The sequence below is a fragment of the Rhagoletis pomonella genome, unplaced genomic scaffold, assembly GCF_013731165.1.
Source record: "Rhagoletis pomonella isolate Grant_MI unplaced genomic scaffold, Rhpom_1.0 Rhpom_scaffold_00002, whole genome shotgun sequence".
Taxonomy (NCBI): Eukaryota; Metazoa; Arthropoda; class Insecta; order Diptera; family Tephritidae; genus Rhagoletis; species Rhagoletis pomonella.
Window position 1 is genome coordinate 108948114 of NW_023458556.1, and position 12929 is coordinate 108961042.

General features: G+C 33.9%; 1 protein-coding gene across 1 annotated transcript in view; it reads left to right on the top strand.

Moving 5' to 3' along the window:
- Window positions 1-12929, top strand: part of LOC118756896 (sodium-dependent nutrient amino acid transporter 1-like) — a 111212-nt gene that overhangs the window by 81258 nt on the left and 17025 nt on the right. The window contains exons 7-8 of the mRNA XM_036491635.1: window positions 9365-9541; window positions 9639-9738. Of these exons, the coding sequence (XP_036347528.1) occupies window positions 9365-9541; window positions 9639-9738 (277 nt within the window). The remainder of the gene's footprint in view (window positions 1-9364; window positions 9542-9638; window positions 9739-12929) is intronic.

Genomic DNA, 12929 nt, shown 5'->3' on the forward strand with positions numbered 1-12929 from the left:
AAAAAAAAGTGTGAGTACCGGTCCGTCAGGTCTTGAAATTAGACGAAGTTTTAGAGAATTTTATGTAGTTTTCGAATATATAATTTGATCTTTGCGCGCCACTTTGCAAATATGTGTAATGTTTGATTTTCTTAATTTTTTATTTTCAGCTTCTTTTTGCATAATTTCGCGAAAAGCATTTTTCGAACAATGAAAAAATCTCACCAAACATTGGGGAAAAGACGAGTATTTACACCTAAGTCACTTTATAGTATAACCTTTGTTTTCTAAGAGTGGAAAGCAGGAAACAAAAATTAACCAAAATTCCATCACATTTAATGACTGGGCCCATATTTTTGTAAGTTTTGGACGTTATAGAGATCCAATCTTCCCCATATTTTATATTTAGGTTTTTCTAATAAAAGAGAGAGTACAAACTAAATTACATCGAAATCGGATGAAAATTAATGTTTCCGCCCACAAAAGCAGAAGGCGTGGCAATTATTCCATCTTTACCAAATTTCATAATTCCCTATTTCTAAGTAAAACTAGAGCACATGTCAAGATTCAGTGAAATCGGTGCAGGTGTACTATTATTTCCACCTGCCTTCATATAGTCGAAACACTGTGCGACGCCCGCCAGGCAGACGCTGCCCAGGTCTGGTATGACGCAAAGTCGAGATTTTTTGAGCACGCCAATCTCTAATCTGCGGCCGCTGTGAGGTAGTGGTTAGCAGTGCACGCTACCATTCCGCAGGGACCGGTTCAACCCAACATCAAAAAATAAAATACAAAAACGTTTTTTTTCTAATGGCGGTGGCCCCTCGGCAGGCAATGGCAAACCTCTGAAGGTATTTCTGCCATGAAAGCAGCTTCTGATAAAAGAACAAAAAACGCTCGGAGTCGGCGTAAAACTATAAGTCCCTCCCCTTTGTGCACCAACATCAAGACGCACGCAACAAATGAGGAGTCAAATGAAAGGGCTTGGCCTTCAGATGTGTAATCAGGTTTTATTTATTCGAATAGGGTTGCCACCCACCTGTACGAAAAATTATAAGATGTGGGCTGTTCGTTGGACCAAAAAGTGGGTTGTTAAATGAAAGGACTTAGCCTCCAGATGTGCAATGAAGTTTTATTTTTTTTAATAGTGTTTCCACCTGTCTAAAAAATTATAAGATAAGATTATAAGCCTCGCGCGTAGGAGGCATGATGATTAATAAAGAAATATTTAAAAATGCACATACATATCGTCGTTTAAAGTACAAAACCGCGTATCAACAAAATGCAAAACCGCGTATCAAGATAATGCAAAACCGCGTATGTGAGGTTGCATAAATTATTTTCTAGAGAGAAAAAACACTCATATATCAAAATGGTTCTCTTTTTTATAAAGCAATCGCTTTTCTGGCTGGTGTATTTCAAGACGAATGGATAAGGATTGAGCCAAGAGCTTGTGCGCGCAAATCCAATCTTTGGCAGCAAATGTCAGTTACGCGGTTCTGCAGAATGACGATACTCGGTTTAGTACTTTAAACGACGATATGTACATATATGATATTTATGTTTTTAATAAACGATGTACACGTGTTAAATGGAAAACTTTAATTATTCAATTCCTATAAACTCAAGGCATAATCAGTTCCTGTAAGATCAAAAAATAGACTTATCACCTTTCAACTTCCAGTTTTCTATATTTGTTTTACGCCCTATTGGAAAATTATAACCGGAACACATTGAGACAAGTTTTAACAAACTATTTTTTTGTTATTTAATTTATATTACATGTTTTTAATAGAGTATTCTGCACCTAAAACCGTATAAATTCTGGTTTCAAACCTTGTGCAATATTTAAATAAAATCCAACACATGTTTGTAAAACTTCAAGATTTTTATCAGAATAATAAAAAAATTATGTATGCAGTTTTGTAGCCCAATAAATTTTAGTACAATAAAGTGCAAGATTGATGTTGATGAAAAATTCTTTAATTTTTGATATTTTTGTTTGCTAGCGGTGCTGTGCATTTTTTTCTATACGAAAAAGTTTTAGAACGTACCTTTTATGTTTTTCTAACAACACCAAACTAGACGACGGCAAATAAACCCCAAAAACTCTTTGAGGAATTTGTATGCTGTTACAACAACAACAACAACAACAACAACGGCAAATACGCAACCTTTGTTTTCGTCAGGGAACGGATTTTTAGGACCTAAAAATCTATAAAAAAGGCAAAATAAAATGACGAAATAGGCAGAAAAGGCAAAATAAAATAGTGAAATAGGTAGGAAAAGGCACTAGGAATCGCAAAAAAGGCAATAGGAGGCACAAAAAAAGACAAAAACCGAAAAATTATCAAAAAAAAGATTTATTTTAGAAATGTTTATTTTACAAGAAAAATGGTTTTCTCTTTCTCTCTCTCTTCTAGTTTCATTATATGAAAAATTTCTACTTTGAATCTTTGACTATTTTCTCCTTTCGAGTTTTTAGCTCACAAAACTTTAATCTCTATAGTTGTAGTAACATTGAGCCCCAAGATGCATTTTGCAGTTTTCTGGCAGAATTTTCATTAGATTTTCGCGAAGAAAAGCCTTGAATGTTCTAAACGTGCGCTCGATGTTAGTTGATACAAGTAATGAGCTTATCACTTTTTAATAGTTTAGCACCAAAAATATTTTGCAAAGCAAACATTTAAGTACATTAGGGTTATTCTCGAAATCTTGCAAAGGCGTTGCACGTAGTACGGATTGCATAACTTGCAAACACACAACAACAAAATACATGGGAAACAACATTTCCCATCGCCGCAAAATATGCAACGTCGAATCCCATGTATATATTTTGCAAAAAATCATAGGAAAATAAATGCGACCCTGTGCAAGTTGTTTTGTTTTTGGAATTGCTACATATTTCTCTCATCTCGCTCACGTCATTTTTTTGCTGTCTCTTGTTACAGTTTGATACACAATTTCGCTGCTTGTTACCTATACATGCTACCACTTTGCAATGGGGCGCATTGTTTACAACAAACACATCATTTTGACATTGAGAATGACCGCGGCGAAAATTTAAATTAGCCAGTAACACCACCTTGTATAATTTCGCCTTATTTGGAATAGAATTTTTGCATTTCGTGCAATCCGTGCATCGTACAAGACTTCGAGAATACCCCTATTATCTTTCACACTAATATCATTTTTGAATGCAGCGTCCAAAATTCATTTATAAAATATATTTCTGGGTCGAAGAACAGGAATATAAACTTCTTTATTTTTCCCACAAAAAAACTTAACTCCAAAAAAAAATAGGAAACACGTTTTCGATCGAAAGCAGTACAGTTAAATTAGGGTCGGACACTGGTAATCTGACGAATTTTTGCATAGTAGTAAATTTCTTTCAAGGCTAGTCGTAAAACTTGATTTGCGGCATGATTCCATAATTTAAGGTTAGATAAACTGACAGTTGTCTCTCTCGCACCGCTCCCTTAGCAGTGGCGCCGTGTTGCTTCTTTGTAAATTTACTTGAAAAAGTGTAGCTGATGTGTGAAATAGAAGTATACGATTTTGTGCAATATGTTTATTTGTATATGCATATAAAGTACATTTAACTGATGAAAACATAAATTGTTTTCAAATACGATGTTTACATAAAACTCATAGTAGTTTTATTTTAATTTAGAGCCCTTTTGCAGTTTTTATACCGCTAAATAGGACATAAATTACATAACTCACGTAGATATCTAATATTTCATTCAATATATCGTTTAAAATGCCAAATTTCCTGAAAATACATTATAATTTACAAAAGTAATTTTACTACTAATAGCCTACTTTGCGCACTTTACTATTACAATTTTCTAACCAAGGGATTTCATTCTTCCCCTTTCTCTGTCCTTCGTAAATGCAACCGTTTGTAAGGGAGTGTCAAACCGCGGCTGTCAATAATTATCTAACCTGTAATTATTGAATCATGGATTTGCGGGGCTGTCAGACGCGCCGGCGCACAGTGTAAGGGCTCCATATAAAATTTGGCAAAAAGTAGTAAATATGCTTCGATTTTGCTGAAAATTGTAACGTGAAGTACTTTTGTCTAGAAAGGAATAAATATGAGAAATTGTTGAATTAAGCCCACTGCCGCGCGTAAATTTTTCTGATTTCAATGAAATTCGATTAGTAACTTACATTAACATAGGAAGACATAAATCTGAAAGATGGGGAAACGCCCACCAGCCATCCGAGTTCTGGATTCTAATGTGGCAAGGACTAGTAAAGATCCTGAAAAATACCAAATATTTGGTCAAGATATATTTTTACATAAAAACCCCCAGATATATGACAAATTGTGTGAATTGGCAACCAGCCACTCCCTCCCTCCCCCACACTAGTGGGCGGGATTGGGAAATACTACCCGATTTTATTAAAACCGATTTGTACCTTACAAACCGAATATCACTGAAATCGGATAACCTTTCCCATTCCCGCATACTAGTGAGGTTTTTATACAAAAATAGATCTTGCACCATTTGCTATTCTAAAGGATCGTTACCAGTACTTGCGCCATTAGAATACAAAATGTTTGCTATTTTCAAGGATCCTTACTAGTATTTTCACCATTAGAATTCAAAATTGGGATAGCTGATTGTAGTGGCCCATTTTCACCATATTTCACATATTTACACCTCAATTTTTTTTTTTGGGATGAAATATATTTTTTTACATTCTCTATCAAAAAAAGAAGACACAATTTTTTTTTTATTTCGTCATGATATTCGAAAATCTCGAAAAAAAAATTCCAGAAATTTTGAACTCACGGGGAAGGATCCTTCTTCAATTGTTTGCAGTTAATAAACTATTTGTCGGAGAAATTCAGTTAAGGTATCAAAATGTGCGTAATTACCTCGGCTTTCCATGAGAGTGTGAGATAGATTAAAATAAAAAAAAAATTTGCATTCAAAAATTTCATTATTTTATTTTTTTCATTAACTTCACCATGTTCGATTTTTATTTTTTTAAACTGCAGAAGTTACGAATTTTTCATACCTGCGTACATAAAGTTTCATAAAGTTTATACATAAGATTTAAGATTTTCTCCGACAAATAGTTTATTAACTGCAAACAATTGAAAAAAGATATTTCTCCGTGAGTTTAAAATTTCGGGATTTTTTTTCGAGATTTGCGAATATAATGACGAAATATAAAAATTTATGTCTTCTTTTTTTTCGATAAAGAGTGTAAAAAAATATATTTCACCCCAAAAAAAATATTAAGGTGTAAATATTGTATGGAATGACCCATATATATATATATATGTCTTCCTAGCTTAAGTCAAGTTACAAACCGAATTTAATTGGAATCGGATAACATTTACCATATCCACCCTTTTGTATAGTGGGCGTGGCAGTTTTTCATACTTTATCTTTCCTTAGTGAAGGTGGTTCAAGTAGCAAATTTCGGCTAAATTGAAATATGTTTACTACCTTTTCCAGCAACTTTTATATGTAGAGATCTACCAGTGTGAAGCGTTCAGCATATGGCGGATTGACGACATGGACACAGCTGAAATTTGTCTTGCTATTAGTTTAGTTTCTATTCTGCTTTCACACGTACTCGAGAAAAACGGCGCTGCTTTCACAGATCCATGCCGACGATTATGGTTTTGCTGTGATCGTGCTCAATCAATGCGAAACTTTGAAGCAATCGATTCGATGCAAGACACAGTAAATTTTAATTTTAATTATAATAAAAGATCTAAGCAAGCAATGAAAGTGAATTAAACTATATTAAAAGGTTAATTCTTTAATATAATCTCTACTTTTCACACAATACATAATAAAAAAAATACCATTTTCTTATAATTTGCAACTCGAAATCGTTGACAACACTGCTTCCATCAGACGCGTGAGCGACTTCTTCTCTTCATTCTCTCATCGTTTATCAAAATTTAAATATATGATTGTGTGAGTTTTAGCCACCTCTGGTTTAAAGTGTAAGTAAAGTATTTTTGTACCAATCACCCTCCACCGCACGGCGCCGCAAGCTACTTATACTCGCATAAAAACATTTAAAATGCATAATATCACAGAAATATCCTTAACTCAGTAAGGACTAGGAAAAATTAAGAGGATATGACTTGGAGCCATCCTTGCATACTATTGATATTGCAGATGGAGACAAATCCAGTTTCAATAGATCATTCAACTACCGTTTCTGAGCCGGTAAAATGCGTATTCAAATTCCTACGTAAAAATCCAATTCATACAACACGGACTTCCTGAGTCCTTTGATAACTGCTAGAGTAGTTTTTCTCGAAAAAAATCCTTAAAACCTGTTACTAGACATGTTTAGAATCGAGTCAACCCCTTTGTTGCGCTTACTCTATAGCGCGGCAAACGTGAAGAATACTGAAATAAAACACAAATTTTATATAGTACGCATGTGGCTACGCACTTTAAAACTTTTTGTATTGAACTCACTACACGTTTGTACAGTTTAAAGTGCTTGCAGCTATATATATAGAAATTTACATTCGCAGTTATTCAGATAAATTTAATAGAAAATACTAGATGCATGTAGATGTTGAAAATGGCAAATAGTTCAAAAGGATAAGAAAATGATACAGAGAATAAGAACCGGTTCGGTGTTGCCAGATCGAGATTTCACTGTTCGGCCGCACTCATCGGCGGTAACACCCTTAGTTGGACACATATTTCTACACATTTCGAAATTAGGACTTCCTGCCACTCTCAGATACTGTGCGGCGTTGCCGTCGATTCTTTTTAAAGCTCTAGTACTATGTATGTACACTGAGAAAAAGGATTAGTTTCGACAACTAAAGATATTTAGTTCCCGAATTTTGACAATATTTGGGAACTGTTACCAAGGATTGGGAACTATTACCATGGGTTGGTAATTATAACTAAATCTAATCTTCATCTACATAGGTTGTAACAAATCGTTAATTTAGTTGAAGGGTTTGGTTAATACTAATAAATATTTCTTTGAAGCATATTTCTACAAATTCCATTCAACTTAACGTATGGTTCATAAAAGGATATTATTAAGCTCTGCTAATGCAGATAAGCTTTCTTTCAACACATGGTTTAGTCATAGTTACCAAATCTTAGTTGAGGCAACCACGATTTGGTTTGAGAGTGGAACATATTCGTGCTTGTGAGCCACCCCTAAAGAATGCTGTGCGCGCTCTGAGCAAATGTGTGTTTCACATACGAAGAGCGCCAGCTGAGCAATGCACACAGTCCCACTTATTGAATCGTTTGAATGGGCTAGTATGCCGACCATTGCATTGTGCGTGGAAATCAGTGCTCCGCTACCGCTATTCGTATATGGCTGAAACACGCATGTGGTCCCAGAGCGCTCAGTAAGCTATGGCATGTCGATCGCTGCGCTAGGTAGAGAAAGAAAAGTGTGTACTATGACATACACAGAATTGTTTGTCTCAGTTTTTCTATCACCGCGAGTTGTTTCGGTGCGCACATAGTTATTTAAAAATATAAAGTTTGATGCCAACCGGGGGTTTTCAGTGGATATATAATTCATGTGAATTATAATTTGAAGGTGTTTATTTAGGCAAGGAAAAAGCAAAGCTGTATACTTCCAGCAGATATTGACCTGGGCTTTCGCCGACTGTTCCTGTTTCATCGTTGTTTTTTAGGAAATTCTTACCACCACATACATATGTATTATTTACTTTAGTAACTAACTTATGTAAATATGTACGTATTTTTTATGCTTAATATAACAAACATAACACAACAAACATCGAGTAAATTTTTATTTGTGCCAAACTGAAACTTTTTTTCCAATAATAAACGGTTAGCTGATTCAAGTCTACAGCAAGTTCACAAAATTAATTGACAACTTGTATCAACCAAAGCATTGTTTATATTTGCTCAACAATGATTTTATTCAACTAACGATATTGTCCAATCAAGGCAGTCGTTTTGTAATTATTAACAAATATACATTTGTCCCAACTAGAAGTCCTAAGTAAATTGCAGACTTTCGTGAACTATATATTTGTTTCGCCATATCCAACTATGCCACTTGATCACTATAACCAAATCTTGGTTATTATAAATAAACCTTTTTCTGGGTGTATATGATTTTTTAGGTACACAGTCCAACAAATTTTAAAATTTGTTTCTGCAATCGAAAAACCTCTTAAGTTTTTGAAAGAGCACTTAATGCGGTGACCAATTTCGCTGCAATTTTTACACTGCAAGCCAGGGCTTTGATGTTTGAGCAAAAGTTACTTCTTTTAAAAAGTTAAATGTCATACGTTTTTAATTCACGCATTAAAAGATTTTTGTTAAAATTTATCAATAAACAATGCCCAAAATTCAAATAATAAAATTTAATGTAATGCGTAAAATGTGGCTTAAAAAATAAAATAAAGAAACATTTGTGAGTTCAGGAAATGTAAACAATTGGGGTTCATAAGGTATCACAACTAGTCATATTGTTATGATGTCATGAATTTTTTAAGGTCATTTTTTAAGTGAATCGGAGCACGACAAAACTTAAACGTTTTAAAATTGATGACTATATGAGAATATGATTGCTGTGACCTTGTGAATTCCCTAAATACAAATACAGCCCCATTCTTAATACTCCCGGGGAGTTTGTTCTCCGGGAATTCGTTTCTCCCGAGAAAGAAATCCTCCAATAATTAACTCCCAGGGAGTAGCATTTTCACCGAAAATTTGGGAGGAGGAAATTCGAACTTCGAAAAAGCTGTTTGACACTCTTTTGACAGCTCAACTCCGCCATTTAATATAAAAAATCCTCAGGGAAGTTTTATTCATGATAGAAGAAAGGGAAAAGAGAGAAAACTCCCAGGGAGTTCTGTTCAGAATCGGCCTGATAGTTTAGTTGCCATGCATACGTTCACTCGAAGAAAATTTACAATGGAAATTTGACAAGTTTTTGCAGCTGATAAAAGAATGTAGTAAAAAAATATATAAATGCGTAAAATGTTATTATTCATTTAATGGAAATGTAGAAAGCACAATGTAATGACGATCTATCACTTCTCCCACTCCTAACTATGACACTGGCTAAGGGCCAATTTCAGATGAGCAATTTAAGAGCTGACTAGAAAATCTTCATTTTCAGTTTAAATATTTAAACTGTATTTAAATGACCAATGTCGGCTATTCAAATATGAAAAATCCAACCCTGATTTCGAATACGAATTCACAATTACATAACTTAAATGCCAAGTAATTTTGATCAGAAATTTGCCCTGTGTCAGTGATCAAATTGGACTTTAGTGCATTATTTGCGTTGCTGCCGGAATAATTTAACAAATCATTATTCAAAAAGCATTTAAAAAAATAACACTAAACCAGACTCTATTACAACCGAAAAGCTCTTTTCGGTGTTATTCTTTTTCATGCTCTTTGTCCTGGGAATCGGAACCTTAGCAGCACTGCAAAGTACAGTCGTTACAATTCTTTGCGATCAGTTTAAGTTGAAAAAATTCTGGTTGGTTTCGTTGGCTGTAACAATAATAGGATTTGGCGTCGGCATAACGTATGTGACCCCGGTGAGTTCTAGTTCAACGCCTGTTTTACATACATACATGCATACGAATATGTATATGTAGTATTCATAACATATTCATTGATATTTTTTCATAACAGGGTGGACAATGGATTTTAAATCTTGTGGACTATTTTGCTGGAACTTTTATTGTATTCTCTCTCTCAGTTTTTGAAGTTATCGGCATTACTTGGTTCTATGGTAAGTAGATACTAAGACGCAACACTAATAGTTTCTATAGACCTATAGATAGGGCCGGGCCATCCGACCTCTCTGAGCGAGTATTGAATTTGGCGCCTTTTTATAATGCAGTGCACCAGTCAGGAAAAGCAAACGCACAGAAACATAAAATTTTTCTATATTGGTATTCAGCTAACTCTTTGATAAGAATTAAAAAAGCTTAGTTTTTCGAAACTCTACTTTTTTCAATTTTAGTTGGGAAACTGCGTCACTAGCAGCTACACAAAACACCGCGGCAGAAAATATCACTCAAACGTAATACAATATATTGCACAGTCTTCGAATTCCTTTTAATTTGTTTTAAATCTAATAAGATGTCCCATTAGCAGATAGTTAAGGAAATAATGGAATTGAGGCAACACCTGTCCTCTGTAAACTACACACTACAAAAAACATATATATGTACATTTTTTCAGCAAAGGCAATAGTGGCGTATACGCTATCCAAAAATCCAGAATTACTCATAAGAAATGTTTTCGGAAAAAATCTAAATCGTGACTCCTTTATGTGTAAAGGTAATGAAACCGTACAACCTTCTTTCCAAGTTTTGGTTAGGTTTTTGAAAGCAAGTTCTCGTAAGACATTTTTTCGGAAAAAATATAAATCGTGACTCCTTTATGTGAGAGAGTAATGAAACCGTCCAACCTTCTTCCCAAATTTTGGTTAGGTTTTTGAAAGAAAGTTCCTGTAAGACGGCCACACCATTCGTAGGGTTGCCAGATTTTTTATGCGCAAAATCAGTACGTTAGACTGTTTTTTGCTAAAAGAATCAGTACTTTTCAGTACATTTTTATTTAAGCAAAATTATGAATGTAAGTAACAGATATTACTTTAAAGTGCCAGAGAACTTGTTTTTAACACCATTTTGGTATATAAATAGAATATAGTTCATAAAAAATAAAAGTGTTATTCATTTTAACATCAGTGTTGATATCATTGTAAACAGAGGCCAATAAATTATTTTATATTTATGAGATTTTTGAATAGCAATAATGAGATCATATCCATCTTCAGTGTTTAAATAGTCAAAGAATTCTATAAATTTCATTTTAAAATTACTTTTAATTTGAAGTTCACTTTAAACAATTTGACAATGTTATTGTGGCTTATTAACATTTTTATTTTTAATATTTTTCTTTAGCTTTGTACCACGATTGTTTATTAGGAAAAATTGAAAAAGCAACAAAGTCTAAGCGGTAGAAGTTATAGCAGCTATTTTGGAGATCACCACATCTCCTCATCAGCCTTCTTTTTTGTTCTAGACTTGAGCAGGGATCGAACCTGCGTAATCGATGTTCAAAGTCAGAAGCGTTAACCACTGAGCTATGTACATCCCGTAAACTCTTGTTGCAAATTCTTTTTCCTTATTCAACCAACTACTATCAAGTGCAGCTGATTTGCCGCTATTTAAACTCGACAGCGTGGTTGTTGTTGTCAATTCTATACATCCATTTGCTTTGTTGTATAGTTTCAGGCAGGCTCTTCCTAAACTATGTATTTGTCAATGTTATTGTGGCTTATTAACATTTTTATTTTTAATATTTTTCTTGAGCTTGGTACCACGATTTTTTATTAGGAAAAATTGAAAAAGCAACAAAATCGCGGTAGAAGTTATAGCAGCTATTTCGGAGATCACCACATCTCCTCATCAGACTTCTTTTTTTTTCTAGATTTCAGCAGGGATCGAACCTGCGTAATCGATGTTCAAAGTCCGAAGCGTTTAACCACTGAGCTATGAATTAGCAACAAGAGTTTACGGGATGTACATAGCTCAGTGGTTAACGCTTCTGACTTTGAACATCGATGACGCATGTTCGATCCCTGCTGAAGTCTAGAAAAAAAAAAAAGAAGTCTGATGAGGAGATGTGGTGATCTCCGAAATAGCTGCTATAACTTCTATCGCTTAGACTTTGTTGCTTTTTCAATCTTTCCTAATAAACAATCGTGGTACAAAGCTCAAGAAAAATATCAAAAATAAAAAAATTTTAATTAGAAGCCGATTTCTCTCTTTTCGCCAGGAAGGAAACTATATACCATGATAAAAACATAGCAAGGTAGAACCGTTCTCTCAATTTGTCGGTCATGATTTTTTTTTGAAGTTTGCCAACATTTTAAAATCATATAAAAGTAAAAATAAAAAATTGAAATTGTTCGAAATTGTTGTTGCTTGAGATTGAAAATGAAAATGTGTGTGTGAGTTTGTGAGTAAATTTAAAAATTAAATTGTTTGGAAACGTCAAGAATTTCAAAAGTGACTCTCAGCGGTTCTACCTTACTATATTTTTATCATGCTATATACTTAAGATCCTCTCAGTTGCTTCGTTTGAGTGTGGTATTGAAAGAAAACTAAATTACATATTTCTTTCAAACTGAGGAAAAGTACCACTATTCAAGGACTTCATCTATATTTCCTCATGGCTTAAATTATTTTTTTCAACTACGCAAAAACTTTGAAGGACTGAGAATTCGCTAAAAAGTGTATCTAACTCTATGTTACGCATGCACAACTCTTTAACAATGTCAGTAAATTGTGAAAAAATAATTGTAAGTTATAGGAAAATTTGTTGTTATTAAGCTGAAAGTTATTTTCGAGTTAACTAACAACACACGACAAAAAATCGTCAGCCTTCTTTTTGAATAACTTAAGCTGCATCATAATATTATTATCGCAACTGGCATGTAACGACCCGGCGATATGCCCGTAAAATGATTGATCTTTTTGTTGTATTAATTTCTTGGGCATATCAAACATTATCTGAAACATGTCAACTATAATTAAATTATTTTCTTCTTACTTTTTACAGTACAGTTTAAGGAAGCTCCAACGTTATGTAAAAACCTTAAGAAAATCCTAAATTATTTTGTTTGAATTAATAATTCAGTAAAAATCAGTAAAACATTTTAAAAATCAGGACATTAGCGTACTGATTGAAGAAATTAATTAAATCAGTACAAGAGTTGAAAAATCAGTACTGTACTGATAAAATCAGTACGTCAGGAAACCGTACCAATTCGCATTGAACTGGCCAAATTAAGAGAGTTTATAAAAGAAAAAAGAAGACGATCTATCTGCCACTGATTTATGGTCTGATTCAAGGCGAATTTATACAAGGTGGTGTTGATGGCGAATTTAGATTTTCGCCGCGGTACTT